Source organism: Podarcis cretensis, assembly GCF_951804945.1.
Source record: "Podarcis cretensis genome assembly, chromosome: 13".
NCBI classification, from domain to species: Eukaryota; Metazoa; Chordata; class Lepidosauria; order Squamata; family Lacertidae; genus Podarcis; species Podarcis cretensis.
The window spans coordinates 9,156,698-9,172,697 of record NC_137182.1 but is presented as its reverse complement, the minus strand read 5'-3'; the positions used below and the strand labels follow the sequence as shown (position 1 = coordinate 9,172,697).

Here is a 16,000-nt window from a genome sequence, read left to right as displayed (position 1 = left end):
GGAGGACCCCTGCTCTCCCTGCTGGTCCCCGGCAAGGAGTCATGGGACCGCCTGGCCGCTTCCCCCATCTGCCCCCCTTCTCCACTGGTGCTACGCTGATTCTCTTCCCCAGAAGATGGGCTGCCTCTCCCAATCCCGGGACGCTCTCTGGAATCCCTCTGGATTTTGCTCTCTCCCTCCGGCCCTGATGCCAGTTCCCTGACAAATCCTATACCCCCAAATATATCGAAGCTGCTATGCCACTGGAACAGCTGCCATTAGCCTATACCCCAAGGACCTGAGCGATATAGCCTAGGAGAAGATAGGTGCCTCATCTATTTGAATAAAATGATATTCGAGTAATTTTATTGGTGTGGGTAGTAGATTTCTATTGGTTATGGTTATGTAAAAATATCATTCAGTTGAAATAGTGATGGAGATGGCTTGTGCCATTTGTCTTCTCATTCCAGAAATCTTCAAACAGTGTTCCACCTGGACAGTTAAAAATCAAGACTCAACACACTTGGTAAAAAGTCTTCTCTGAAGTAGGGTGTGGAATAGGAGTTTTATGCACTGAATGACATCTTTGTTGACAAGTGACAGAAGACGAATATTTGGCTTTCCCAGAAAAACACATCATGGCCCCCACCTCAGCAAGAGCGGTTGCAATTCAATTGTTAATACTTCAGCTTGCCTTAGTAGGAAACATTTTCTGTGGGAATGTGCTTATCTGGCCAGAGGATGCCAGCCACTGGCTAAATATTAAGGTCATTATCCAGGAACTGCTGCATAGAGGTCACAACGTCAGCATACTAGCCCCTTCAGCGTCCATCTTAATCGAACCCAGTGATGATATATCAGCTGCCAAGTTTGAGGTGTTCCCTGTGCCCTATGGAAAGGATGAGGCCCAGACGTTCTTTGAGGAATTCGTCACGTTGTTGCTGGACCACAAGCCAACTGCTCTGACCTTCTACAGGTTTTACCAAGAGATGCGAAAGATGATGAGGAAAGTACATGAGTTCCATAAGTTCAAGTGTGAAAATGTACTGGCTGATCAGGAACTCATGGCCCGCCTGAAAAAGAGCAACTATGATGTGCTCCTTGCAGACCCTGCGACACCCTGTGGCGACCTGATTGCTGTGAAAATGGACATCCCGTTTGTGTACACCCTGCAGTTCACGCCAGGCTTAACGGTGGAGAGACACTGTGGCAAGATACCTGCCCCTCCTTCCTATGCCCCTGCTGTCTTGTCTGGGCTCACGGACAGAATGTCATTTGGAGAAAGGGTGAAGAATATAATATCTTACCTTGTGCAAGACCATGTTTTCCAGACCTGGTATGGAGACTGGGACTCTTATTACAGTCAGGTTTTAGGTAAGCCTGTTTTTGTTTCTTCTTCCCAAAGTATTGTGATTATTTGGTAGAGTAGATGCTCTAAAGAGGTCAAGGATTCCAACTTCAGTCCTTGGCATGACCAGTTAGAAAGGGCCTGCAAGCAGCAAGATTGGAAGGGCCTCATCCTGGGGCTGTGTAGAGCCACAGTCAGCTGGGAAAAGACTCTACTAAGCTTTAGAGCCTAATCATCTGTAAGGGAGTGAGGAGTGAATCTTACCTGCTTTGTTCTTTTATTGCTTCACCTGAGTGCAAATTGAACTAGAATCATATCAAAAATTAGCTTTGGAGTTGAAGCACAGACATTATTCTGGGATTTTCTGCTCTTTTCCACCACTCAACAAATGATGAACAAGCAACTTTTATGTCGTTCTATCTATAATTTCATCAGGATCCTTCTGTGTGGTATTTTACTGATGTGTTTTATTGCAATGGATGGTGGAGAAACTTGATCTGATATTGTAAAGCTATGTAAAAATTTAATAAATATTTTTTTTTTTTAAAAAAAAGTAAATTCCACTTCTCGGAGTGACAGACACACAACTATGCTTTGAAACTGGAGTTACCAGAATTTTGCGATGCAGTTCAATCGACCAAAAGAATTGTACAAAAATGTGTAAGTTATGTGAAGCATGCAGGGAAATGCATACATTTGTGAGAATAGCTTAGTATATTAGGGGAAACTGCTTGCAAAGATGTGTATAATATGCAAAAGTGCATACAATAATATGTCTGTTAGGAGTGACACTTTTTTTGTGAAAACTTTTTAAATGAATGACATTTTAATGCACTAATGTGGACAATTGATTGCGGAAGAAAGAAACTGAGAGCAGCCACAATTGACCTGTCCTTAGCTCCTGCACATCGGAAAGATACCACATGAAGATAATCTTCATACAGCTGTATGTGTGATCACCACCACACTGTTGTTGTTTTGAGGGGAAGATGTGTTCTCAATGCATCGGTAATGTTGAGGGGGTAAGAAAGTCAAGGAAGCCGAAGGAACCAAAAACTGCAACAGATAGTATCTGCACAGGGTTCTATGCAGAATTCAGTGACAAGAACTGAACCAATGGCCTGGTTTGTCAATAGATTGTCACTAGTTCTGGGGCACATTCAGCTACCAATGCTGACTTCAGGCCAATTGGTTCTTTCTAACATTATGGAGGAGAAAACTTGGACTTCCCCTGAAAGAATATCCGTCAAGGAGCCATAGCCAGTCCAGGCTTGCTAGTGAATGAGTGCTCATAATACATGTATTTCTATCTGTCCACAGTTCCTGTTCACATCTCTTACTTTTTTTTAGGTGTCCAGTTGAAATGTAATGTATGAACCAGCTTTCACTATTTGTGGAAATGTTGAAAATGTGAAGGAGAGACAAGCTGAATGTAACCTCATTCCTCTTTCTCATTCGACAGGAAGACCCACAACTCAGTGTGAAGTGATGGGGAAAGCCGAAATCTGGTTGATCCGTACCTACTGGGACCTTGAATTCCCACGGCCTCTCCTACCAAATTTTGAGTTTGTGGGGGGTCTGCAGTGTCAGCCAGCCAAGCCTTTGCCAGAGGTAATTCTGAAACCAAATTTCAGTTAGGCGTGCTTTCTTCAGAGAAGGTCCCATTGTTCTTGCTGAGTGAATTATACATTATGAGAAGTGTAGCAAATGTAGTTAATGAGCAGGATGGAAGCTTATCATCACTGATATAGTTGTGCCAGGAAGAACTTGGCTTGCTTAATTTCTGCTTTTCAGGCTGATGTGAAAAGCACAGGTGAAAAAGTGGAGAAAAGGTGTCTGCAGTTGGAGTGACCAGTGACTTTGTCTGTTGACTACTCTGCTCTCTGGGTGGCGCTGTGGTCTAAACCACTGAGTCTCTTGGGCTTGCCGATTGGAAGGTCGGCGGTTCGAATCCCCGCGATGGAGTGAGCTCCCGTTGCTCTGTAGCAGCTCCTGCCAACCTAGCAGTTAGAAAGCACAACGGTGCAAGTAGATAAATAGGTACCAATGTGGCAGGAAGGTAACTGGCGTTTCTGTGTGCTCTGGCACTTGTCACGGTGTTCTGTTGTGCCAGAAGCGGTTTAGTCATGCTGGCCACATGACCTGGAAAGCTGTCTGTGGACAAACACCGGCTCCCTCAGCCTGAAAGCGAGATGAGTGCCGCACCTCATAGTTGCCTTTGACTGGACTTAACCATCCAGGGGTCCTTTACCTTTTACCTTTAGAACTCTAATAGGCTTCCATGGAGCCTAAAGAACAGTTTGGAAGCTGGAAGTTAAAGATCATTTCTCAAACACTCCCTCACAACATTAAATATCAAGAAAAATATTCACATTGCTACTCATGCATCAGGTTCAAACGGAAAAGACATTTAGGAATGTGACTTGTCAATATATTTATTTTTAAAATGTGCTTTGAACTTTTAACAGGAAATGGAAGAATTTGTCCAGAGTTCAGGGGAACATGGCATTGTGGTGTTTTCTCTGGGCTCTCTTGTTGCAAACTTAACGGATGAAAAGAGCAACATCGTTGCTTCGGCACTTAGCCAGCTTCCACAGAAGGTCAGTATTCATGTTGTTTGGTAAAGAAAACAAAAACAAAAAGTTGTATAGTGGACATGTGAAAATGCTGCGTCAATTCCCTTAACTGACCTGTGAAACTGCATCCCTTTACATCCCTTTACTTAAATACATTAGAGTTGTGTTAGACGTTGAAGCTATCCTTGTCTAATACATGTTATGAGAGTTAATTATTGGTGCAGAATAATTCATAGAGAAGAAGGTAGACTCCCCAAGGTCTGCTTTGAGAAGCAGATGGAATTTGCTCTGGATAACTTTTAGTTTGTTTTTCTTAAATTTTACACCTACGCTATGAATGTAGGAGTCATGGAAGCTTTCCTCTTTTTTTCTAATCCAGGTTCTTTGGCGCCACAAAGGGAAAAGACCAGAAACTTTAGGTGCCAACACCAGGATTTATGACTGGATACCACAAAATGATCTTCTCGGTGAGAGAGACCTCATGCTTGTTGCAGTTATGGCTTCATTGCTGTGTTCTGCCAATCCCTAGGAAATATCTCTCCTCCATCCTCACTTTCCTCACTCATGACAGCAATTAGCATTCTCCCCTTGTTCTATTCTGATCCATTCCTGATCACAAAATGGTAGTTGTTATGTATCCAGTGGTCTGTGTTTGCCTGAGCTTGAGTCCGGACTAGGGATTCTGAGCCCCTGTGTCCTGATTCGATACATGATAATCCAACCACAGAACATTTCAGCATTTGGGCCACTGCCATTGGCCCTTAAACTCTGAGTTATGATTCGCAGCTTAGAAGTTTAGATAGCCAATCACGTTGGGAGTGGCCCAGACATTCAGAAATGAATATAAGCAGTTGCTCTGCCCCTGTTCTTTCCCGCCATGACCTGACCACAGTGATCCATGCAACGGTCACCTCCAGGCTTGACTACTGTAATTCGCTCTACGCGGGGCTGCCCTTGAAGCTGTCCCAGAAACTCCAGCGGGTGCAGAATGCTGCAGCGGGACTCCTCACAGGGTCTCTGCTATGGGAGCATGTTCACCCAGTGCTTTTCCAGCTGCACTGGCTCCCAATGGAGTACAGGGTCAGATTTAAGGTGCTGGTTTTGACCTTTAAAGCCCTTCACGGCCTAGGAGCCTCGTACCTACGGGACCGCCTCTCCCGGTATGCCCCACGGAGAGCCTCAGGGTCCATAAATAGCAACACCCTAGAGGTCCCGGGCCCTAAGGAAGTCAGATTAGCCTCAACCAGAGCCAGGGCCTTTTCAACACTGGCTCCAGCCTGGTGGAACGCTCTGCCTCGTGAGACCAGGGCCCTGCAGGATCTGATTTCTTTCCGCAGGGCCTGTAAGACAGAATTGTTCCGCCTGGCCTTTGGCTTGGAGCCAATTTGATCCCCCCCCCCCTTTCTTCTTCCTTCTCCTCCTGTGATGAGGCTGCATTTTAATATTTTAATGTTTCAATGTTTTAATGTTGTATTTTAACCTTGTTTTTAAAGTTGTATTCATTCAATTTGTTTTTATTATTGCTTGTTAGCCGCCCTGAGCCCGGCCTTGGCTGGAGAGGGCGGGGTATAAATAAAAATTATTATTATTATTATTATTATTATTATTATTATTATTATTATTATTATTATTTTGTCCAGTTCTGTTAGTTCAATAAAGGTTCCTGCAGTTATCACTTTGTTTTGCTTCATGGGAACCCATCTACACTTCAATAGTATCATAGAATTGTAGTGTAGTAAGCAGTGGCGTAGCGTGGATTGTCAGCACCCGGGGCAAGGCAAGTAATTTGCGCCCCCTAACCCGTGGATTTGCGCCCCCTAACCCTACCCCTAACCCTAACCCCAGATGTTGCGCCCGGTGCGGCCGACCCCCCCTGCACCCCCCACGCTACGCCACTGGTAGTAAGGGACCCTGAGAGTTTTCTAGTCCAACCAGCAAGTATACTCCGCTCCTGTGTTCTGTGCTGCCTGCTTTCTTGTTGAGGATATATCTATATGCAACATTCAGGGATAGCATGGCATGTGGACTAAGCTCGAATGCTGTAGCTTAAGATCAATTATAATTTAACCATTTCGTATCCAGTAAATTTTCCTCTTCCTTCTCCAGGACACCCCAGTACTTTTATAACACATGGTGGAACCAGTGGAATTTATGAACCTGTTTGTCATGGTATTCCTATAGTGGGGGTTCCCATGTTTAGCAACCATTCCCATAACAGGAAGAGGCAGGGGAAACACATGGGGTACACCCCAGGGAAAACCAAGCCCTCAGACAGTGCTATATTTTTGGTACTTTGTGTTTTCAACTCTTCAGGACACCAAGGACTGCAAACTCTCTCTCTGTTTCACAAAGCTGTTGTGTGCTTGGCCAGAGTCAGCGTTGAGTTCTAGAAACATTACTATGTATAGTGAACTGCAATCTCCAGAGATTGCCTGACAGCTGGACTATGCTGGGCACTGCTGCTGAGAACCAATGCTAATAACCTACTTTTATCATCCCATAGTCAACAGAGTTTCACCTTCTCCTTCCAGGACACCCCAAAACCAAAGCCTTCATAACACATGGTGGAATCAATGGGATTTATGAAGCTATTTACCATGGTGTTCCCACAGTGGGGATTCCCATGTTTGCTGACCAGCCTGACAATATTCAGCACATGAAGGCCAAGGGGATGGCTGTGGGGCTGGACATCCAGACAATGGAAGCCGAAGATTTAGTGGATGCTGTGAAGGCTGTCATTCTCAACGCCACGTGAGTCAGTCGCTAACTCTCCTCTGAAAGTGAGAGATGAATAGTGGTCTCCATTAGTCTGCAGAATGCATGTGAAATTGCTTCAGGGCCAGGTGTATGGCAGCTTTACCTGTGGAAATAGGCATAAACCATGCAGAGTGTCAAAAGCTGATTATGGAAGAGTATTGCTCCTTAGCACTGAGCATGTTGTTTTCCTAGAATTGCAAAATTTCCTAGAATTGCACTGCAGTCTACTTTACAGGGTTGCTTTAAGGATAAATTCAAAATGGTGTTAGATTCAAAATGCTACTGTAAAAAGTTGTTGTTGTTTAGTCGTTTAGTCGTGTCCGACTCTTCGTGACCCCATGGACCAGAGCACGCCAGGCACTCCTGTCTTCCACTGCCTCCCGCAGTTGGTCAAACTCATGCTGGTAACTTCGAGAACACTGTCCAACCATCTCGTCCTCTGTCGTCCCCTTCTCATTGTGCCCTGCATCTTTCCCAACATCAGGGTCTTTTCCAGGGAGTCTTCTCTTCTCATGAGGTAGCCAAAGTATTGGAGCCTCAACTTCAGGATCTGTCCTTCCAGTGAGCACTCAGGGCTGATTTACTTAAGAATGGAGAGGTTTGATCTTCTTGCAGTCCATGGGACTCTCAAGAGTCTCCTCCAGCTCCATAATTCAAAAGCATCAATTCTTTGGCGATCAGCCTTCTTTATGGTCCAGCTCTCACTTCCATACATCACTACTGGGAAAACCATACCTTGAACTATACGGACCTTTGTTGGCAAGGTGATGTCTCTACTGTAAAAAGTAGGATGGTTCAAATTAATGTCCATAGTATCAAGGCATGTATTGCACCCTGCTTGCACACCTCACCCGGGCAAGTATGGATTTGCTGAAGATATGCATGTAAAGTCAGGTGCTCATATGCCTAAATATTGTGGTTCTGTCACAGATTTGCACCTCCTTTGATTTGTAGGTGTTTGTTTTTCATGACTCCAAACCTGGCAACACACACAGTCCTCCCCCAGTTCAAAATCAGGGACAGTGGTTTTCTTCCCCCCATGTTATTCTCACAACAACCCTGTGAGGGAGTTGACGCTGAGAGAGACAGTAATTGGCCCATGATCACAGAGGGAACTTCATGGCTCTGTGATGGTTTTGACTCTGATCTCCCAGCTCCTAGCCCAGTTAATATGCCTCCACATTACTGCACATTCTGGAAAGAGGGGAATAATCTTTTCACACAGGTCTGGGAATTTATGGGGGGTGGGGCAACTTATTAACAGCCCTGTGTGGCTCCTTTAAGACTAAGCTATGCAGGCTGCCATGCAGTGCATATGTTATGTACTGAGTTGAATAGGATCCAAAAGGCAGCAGTCTGATTGGTCCTAGAGTAATAGGATTCAGAATGCAGCAGTCTGATTGGTCCACAGGAGCCACCCAATCCAGCTCCAGGTGGAAGGGAACCCGCAACCTGATTGGCCTACAGGAGAATCCTGGAATTAGCTAATCACGTGGAGCCCATTGTGTAAATAATGTATATAAGGCAGCAGTGGCGTAGCGTGGGGGGTGCAGGTGGGGCCGGCCGCACCGGGCACAACATCTGGGGGTTAGGGTTAGGGGTAGGGTTAGGGGGCACAAATCCAGGGTTAGGGGGCGCAAATTACTTGCCTTGCCCCGGGTGCTGACAACCCACGCTACGCCACTGTAAGGCAGACATTCTGGGGGAACTTCCATTCCTCCTCACCGCTATGAGCTGAATAAAGAGCATGGAATCCACTTTCGACTCTGAGTATATTTCAGCATACATATGGGGAAGCAATCCCCATAGAATTCAGTAGGGCTGCACTGGCTGTAAAAGAAGAATCAGGAAAAAGGAGTTGGATAAAACCACTATAAAACTGTTTGATTTGAAATCAACCTGGCTTTCAGTTTATTGATGTCTCTGGTAACCTTCCTCTCACTTCTTGTGTGTTAGCTCATGTTATAGATGTATGATCTGTATCACTCTATTTGTTCTGTTGCTGCAGATTGGTCATCGCCTTTGGCTATTTATATGGGTTGAGTAATGTACCGTTTCTTTGGCATGAATCCACCCTAGACATTGTGATACCAACTTTGAACCAAGCTATGGCACTCAGGGCTTATCCACACTTCCTCTTGTCTTGCTGCTTCCCCCCACCCAAGAGAAAGCTGCTCTTTAGTGCTCAATTGGAGGAAACAGCAATTCCTTTTTGGCCCTGGATTGTCATTTGTTCTGATCTATCGCCAAAGAGTGAGTTTTCCCTTGAAAAGGAACGGGGCAAGGGGAAAACCGCTGGGACGCATGCTTTCTGGGCACGGCACAAGCAGAAGTGTGGATGAGCCCTTAGTTAGGTGCTAAGTTTTTATACAGCTGCAGTGTTTAAATGCCCCATTTCACTGCAAAGTAGGAGGATAGAGAGAGGGTCTAAGAGGTGGTGGCCCCACAACTTTTCTCCCAGCAGTGAAGCAACTGGATAGCAGGGACACCTTCTAAACCAAAGTAAGACACATTTTCAGTTTAGTTAGATGCTAAGCATTGCGGAGGGTGCTGTGGGTTAAACCACAGAGCCTAGGACTTGCCGATCAGAAGGTCGGCGGTTCGAATCCCCGCGACAGGGTGAGCTCCCGTTGCCAGGGCCAGGGCCAGGGCAAATAACAAGACCCAGTCTTACAGCTGTGAAACATAGCAGGTGCTGCTAGGTTGTGTTAATTAAGCTGTGTCAGCATTTGGGCATAGTATATAAGGAGCAGCACCTAGCTCTCTCATTACCCTGGAGGATGGGTTGGTGGTTGGGTCATGTTTGTTGTTATGTTTAGTGTAAAAGGAGTTTTGTTTTTGTTATTAAAACCTTGTTAAAGTTATTTTTGAGTTCCTTGTCATGCATGGTCTCCCCAGCAAGCTCTCTGCAGTGCTACTAAACTGCAAATAGCCAACATCTTTGGCTCCTGCCAACCTAGCAGTTCGAAAGCACGTCAACGTGCAAGTAGATAAATAGTTACCGCTCCGGCGGGAAGGTAAACAGCGTTTCCGTGCGCTGCTCTCGTTTACCAGAAGTGGCTTAGTCATGCTGGCCACATGACCCGGAAGCTGTACGCCGGCTCCCTCGGCCAATAAAGCGAGATGAGCACCACAACCCCAGAGTCGGTCACGACTGGACCTAATGGTCAGGGGTCCCTTTACCTTTACCTAAGCATTGCAATTGTACAAATACTTAGGTGCCCACGATATCTTTGCAAGGGAGAAGGATGGAGAGAAAACCACAACTGGTCAGGCTCCTGGCACCTCACTGTCCACACCCATTGCTACTGCTTACTAACAGGCTTTGTTGCAATATTTCCGAAATATTAACCTGGGCAGGATATTGCCTTCAGTTAAGCAGCTGCAACATTAGCAATAAGTCACTTTTGGATCTTGAATGGAAAACAGTAGGCAAGTTTTAATGCTGTTTAACAGTTTCCAGAGGTGTGCCCATGTGGGTGTGTTGCAACAAAAGGCTAACCAATTGATCATGATGACATAATAAAGGTGTTGATTTTGAATTTTGGGGGTAATCATCAAGGACTTTAATGCTACAGTGCTTGCTAAACTGAAATCAAAAATTGAGTTCTGGTCCTATCTCCAGGGGCGTAGGAAGGGGGGGGGGGCATCATGGAGGGGAGTGACAAATTATCAAGGAACAATTACTGCCTTACTAGGGCGGTTCATAAAAAAACTTTTTTTGAAAATGCCTGCTCCAAAGGTCTTATCTTAGTACACTAGGGATTATAAGGTAAAGGTAAAGGTACCCCTGCCCGTACGGGCCAGTCGTGTCCGACTCTAGGGTTGTGCGCCCATCTCACTTAAGAGGCCGGGGGCCAGCGCTGTCCGGAGACACTTCCGGGTCACGTGGCCAGCGTGACGAAGCTGCTCTGGCGAGCCAGCACCAGCGCAGCACACGGAAACGCCGTTTACCTTCCCACTATAAAGAAGTACCTATTTATCTACTTGCACTTAGGGGTGCTTTCGAACTGCTAGGTGAGCAGGAGCTGGGACCGAACGGCGGGAGCTCACCCCGCCGCAGGGATTCGAACCGCCGACCATGCAATCGGCAAGCCCTAGGCGCTGAGGTTTTACCCACAGCGCCACCCGCGTCCCACACTAGGGATTATAGAGCTATATATAAAATTTCATGCATATCAGTTAATATCTTGACCCTCCTCCATGAAAATAGCTTTTTACTTGGCCGTTTTCCTATGTCTTGAAGGCTGAAATTTCAATTCAGTGGAGCTCTTCCTGTTCCCAACCCTAACCTTGCGGAAAGCCATCTAATTAGACTTTAATTTGATTTTGACATGCTTTTAGGAGGTAATTTAATTATTGTTTGATTTTATACCAGTGTTATGTATCTGATGTTAGCAGCCCTGAGCCTGACTTTGGTCAGGGAGGGCGGGATATAAATAAAAGTTTCTTATTATTATTAATTATTATTCCTTTGTAAGAAAATATGAAATAACATAAAACCATTTTTGCAGGCCAAAAAAATACCGTATTTTTTGCTCTATAAGACTCACTTTTTCCCTCCTAAAAAGTAAGGGGAAATGTGTGTGCGTCTTATGGAGCGAATGCAGGCTGCGCAGCTATCCCAGAAGCCAGAGCAGCAAGAGGGATTGCTGCTTTCACTGAGCAGCAATCCCTCTTACTGCTCTGGCTTCTTAGACTCAGAATATATTTTTCCTTGTTTTCCTCCTCCAAAAGCTAGGTGCGTCTTGTGGTCTGGTGCATCTTATAGAGCGAAAAATACGGTATATAAATCAACGTGGGGGGGTTGACAATAAATTTTCCGCATTGGGTACCACCTGACCTTCCTACGCCTCTGCCTACCTCAATTTGTTTTTATTTCTCTTCCCCACCTCCCTTTCCTCCAGATATAAGGAAAATGCAATGAGACTGTCACAGATCCACCATGACCAACTGTTAAAGCCGCTAGACCGGGCTGTCTTTTGGATTGAGTTTGTCATGCGCCACAAAGGTGCCAAGCACTTGAGAGTAGCTGCCCATCACTTGACCTGGTACCAATATCACTCCCTGGATACCATTGCCTTCTTGATCGGTTGCATGGCAGTCTTCACATTTATTGCTGTCAAATGCTGTTTATGCTGTTTATTGTATTGTCAGAAACGTGTTCGGATCATTATGAAGACGAAAACAGAATAGTTTCTCTTGGGATTCTGCCATTGTTGTGTGCCCCTTTATGGAATCTGCTTCCAAAAGTGCTAAGCATTTTCTTTTTTTCTTTTTTTTTAAAAATATTTATTCAAATTTTAACGATTACAAAGAGAAAAAAGAGAAAAAAGAAAAATAAAAAGACAGAAAAAATACAAACAATTAAAAAAAAAACCAGATCAAACCTTTACATAGCTTTCTTTCCTTTGCTTATTTCCTTGACCTCCTCACACCTCCCATTTTTGTATTCTAATTCAATTTGTTATTTCAGCAAATCCTTCCAACCTTGTTTTTATCTTAATAATTTGTCTTAATATACTATAATTTTACATTCTCTCTTTCACCAGTTCATTTTTACTTAATTCTTTATGTCATTTCTGCTAAAACCACATAATTTTCTTTTCCCAACATCTTTCTAGCAATCCTTAATTTTGCAATATTTTTGAAGATAAACTAAGTGCTAAGCATTTTCAGCTGTTTAGAGAAGGTTTTAATGTTCGGTATTTTATCATGTTTTTAATATTCTGCTGGGAGCTGCCCAGAGTGGCTGGGGAAACCCAGCCAGATGGGCGGGGAATAAATAAATTATTATTATTATTATTATTATTAATTATTATTATTATTATTATTATTGCAATGCTCAGCTGAAGCCAGCCTTAACAACCCTCTATTCAGCAGTGGAAAGAGGAGAGTTGTAGGTATTCACAGTGCTTTTTCCTGCCACGGTGTTTCCTGAGTCTTAGACAGAAGCGAGCGTTTAATGTGTGAAGTAGGAGTTGGAATCTAGCACGGTGATTGGTCAGTTTCGTTGTTACCACCTCCAATATCGACTTCACTTTCTTTCCCGGTGTAATGCATGTTCTTTGTACTTTTGTCCATTTACTGTATTTATTTCCACCCAATTTGAACTATAAAATGGTGATTTTCTTGAGTCAAAATGAGAGTACCCCTAAACATATATATAGGTAAAGGTAAAGGGACCCCTGACCATTAGGTCCAGTTGTGGCTGACTCTGGGGTTGTGATGCTCATCTCGCTTTATTGGCCGAGGGAGCCGGCGTACAGCTTCCGGGTCATGTGGCCAGCATGACTAAGCCACTTCTGGCAAACCAGAGCAGCGCACGGAAATGCCGTTTACCTTCCCGCTGGAGCGGTACCTATTTATCTACTTGCACTTTGACGTGCTTTCGAACTGCTAGTTTGGCGGGAGCTGGGACCGAGCAAAGGGAGCTCACCCCATCGTAGATTTGAACCGCCAACCTTCTGATCAGCAAGTCCTAGGCTCTGTAGTTTAACCCACAGCGCCACTCGCATCCCTAAACTTATTAGGAAAAAAGCACTGGGTATCCATAATGGTTCACTTTAGGGTTACTCCCCCCACGTTGAGATTATTCTATAAAAATAAAGATCCAGAAAATGCAGCATAATAAGGTAGTAAAGTAAAAGCAATGTAATAGTGATGAAGAAAAAGAATCAATGGCCACAGCTTTTATACTGTAAATGGCTTTGCTGCACTGCTCAGAATACAGATCATTTTTTATAAACTAAATAAAAGGATAAAGCTCATTAACAAACTATCATATGGTTTTGCTATTTGAAAAAGACAAAATAAAGTTAAATCACACCATCTCAACATGGGCATAAATACTCCTCCCTTCCACTACTGCAGCAAATACAATACACGGATAGTGAACTGAAGATTGCATCTCTATGGTAGAGCAATCTCCCAGGTTAAATCTGGTAGACCTGCGAGAGAACCCGGTCTCAAAGCCAGGCCAGCAGTCCACACAGGCAATACCGAGCTGTCTTCTTCCATATAAGACAGCATTTGACATTCCTTTAATGCTCCTTTTGTGACTATCCCCATGAGATACGGTGTCAAAATACTGCTCTGCGTTCCGTGTTTGGTACAAGCCAATAAGGAATCAGGGCAGGGCATTTTCAGTGGTGGCCCCAATGCTTTGGAATTCTTTGTCTCAGGAGAACTTGACAGGTCTATCGTCCTTGCTTGCAGAAACACAGAGATTCAGGCACGCAGTAAAGCAGCAAGATCCATCTCATTCATTTACTGCTCCACTCCCAGTCCCCAGTGCAGACACTAGCCAGTGCTATTTTTATGTATAAGCTAAACAAGCTACAGCTTAGTGCCCCACTCTCTTGCCCCCCCAATTGCACTATTAATATACTTCTTCTTAATTGTATTTCAGTTCAACGATTACTTTGATAAAATACATATTTTGTTACGTGCAAATGGCTTTAGATACCTATTACGTCCATAAATCAGCATATAGCATATATTCAACACAAAAAACAGTGACAATTTGTTGTTGACAAAAGGACAGCTGGACATATAAAGGGCCCCATTACCTTCAGGAGCTTAGGGCTTCATCAAACCTAAATCCGGCCCTGACACTAGCCTTAAAATGCACAATGGCATTATTCTATCTTTTGGATAAGATTGGGTGGATGTTGGACACATAAAAGGGAAAATAGTTTGTTGTGCTGCATGAGCTAAGGCACTTGGTAGTGGGCAAACATGGGACATTCACACAGCAACACACACACACACACACACACACACACCCCAAGCCGATACACATCCCTCATGGTATCTTTCCTCTGAAATCAAATTTGACTGGTCTGGTAGTTGTTGCACCCAGGGCCAGCCCAAGACCTTTCGGCACCTGAAGCAAACCACAAAATGGCAAAGCCCCAAACAAGAGATTGCCCATATTTATTCTGTAATGTTCGCTGTTGGGATCAGTGTGTGTATGCACACATCTTAGGAAGCTGGATCTGTGTTAAGTATTGTTGGCAGGGACATCCCGAATGCCTTTAGGGAGGTATTTTTATATGCAACGGCTGCAGCTCGGACTTTGGTGGCAAAGGGGTGGAAGGAAGAAAAAGTCCTGACAATAACGGACTGGCATAACAAGCTACAAGAATTTGCTGAAATGGCACTGTTGACAAATACCCTGAGAGGCAATTCAAAACAAAAATTTATGGAAAAGTGGGATAGACATCAGATATACATTCAAAAATACAGTAAAGGTTCGCTATCTATGCCAGCATTTGACGTTGGAGAGAAACTGAGTTGAGAAATAAGACCAAGGGTACATATTGATATAGGAATGTATTAGATAATATGTAAAGAAATATACAATAATAAGAGTGCATTCATTTGGAAAAAAGGAATCTGCAACGGGATAGACAGGAAGTCCAAAGTGATGGTACATATATAATTTTGGAATAGTTTTTTGTCCTTGTTTCTTTTCTTTAGGTATATAAACTTTGTATACATGTTGAAAATTATATTATAATAAGCCTTGTAATATGATGTAATAATATGATAATATTTACCAATATAACATAAGAATGTTGATAAATAAATAAAACTCAAAAAAAAGGAAGCCGGATTTGTCTGAGGGTCAAACAATTGTTTTGTTTGTTGCTACCACTTGGTAATTCAATGTACACTGTGGAAGTGTATTAACAGTCCACACACATACCTTCAAGTTCCAAAAAAGAAATATTTTATTCTCACGGCAGAGCGAGAGAAATCAAAAGATACAAGTTAGCTGCTTTGCTTCTCTATATTCTCTGGTTGGCCTCTGTTGTTTTCTCCTACCAATAGGGAACGCACGAAGGACTCTATACGGGCTCTTGGATACCCCATAACGGAAAAAGGGCAGATTTTGTTTACAACACCTGAAACTTATTGATGAATTTTTGGACTTTCACCTGTACGTGAGACAAAGCCGTAGGCTTACAGCAGAGCACTCTCTGCCTCATACAAACCTTTATCCAATTATATAGAGGAAAAAATTCAGATGGCCTTTCTTAATGTGGAAGCAATTTTGCGGCTTATTTCTTAGCTTTATGGCCACTAACTGCTCAGGAGAGAGGAGTTTGTCGAGACTCCAAAGAATTAAAAATGAATTAAGGGTCACGATGTCTCAAGAGAGGTTGTCCGCACTGAGCAGTCTGTACACTGAAAATGACAAACAAATTTGGATGAAGTTTTTCTGTTGTCCTTTAGAGGAGAAATGGTGAATTTCAGAATTTTAAATACCCGTCATCATCCTTGGCTTCACTCAGTTTTGTCTATAACACTCTTCCATTTTCTTCTAGTCATG

At 43.7% G+C, this 16,000-nt stretch overlaps 1 protein-coding gene across 1 annotated transcript; it reads left to right on the top strand.

Annotated features, from left to right (window-relative positions):
- The first annotated feature begins 532 nt into the window (after positions 1 to 532).
- Positions 533 to 11,877, top strand: LOC307200779 (UDP-glucuronosyltransferase 2A2-like). The gene is made up of 6 exons (XM_079949704.1): positions 533 to 1,353; positions 2,790 to 2,938; positions 3,796 to 3,927; positions 4,283 to 4,370; positions 6,435 to 6,654; positions 11,568 to 11,877. Exons 1-6 carry the CDS (start codon positions 618 to 620, stop codon positions 11,854 to 11,856), a joined length of 1,614 nt encoding a protein of 537 aa, XP_079805830.1. The 5' UTR covers positions 533 to 617; the 3' UTR covers positions 11,857 to 11,877.
- Positions 11,878 to 16,000: the final 4,123 nt, after the last annotated feature.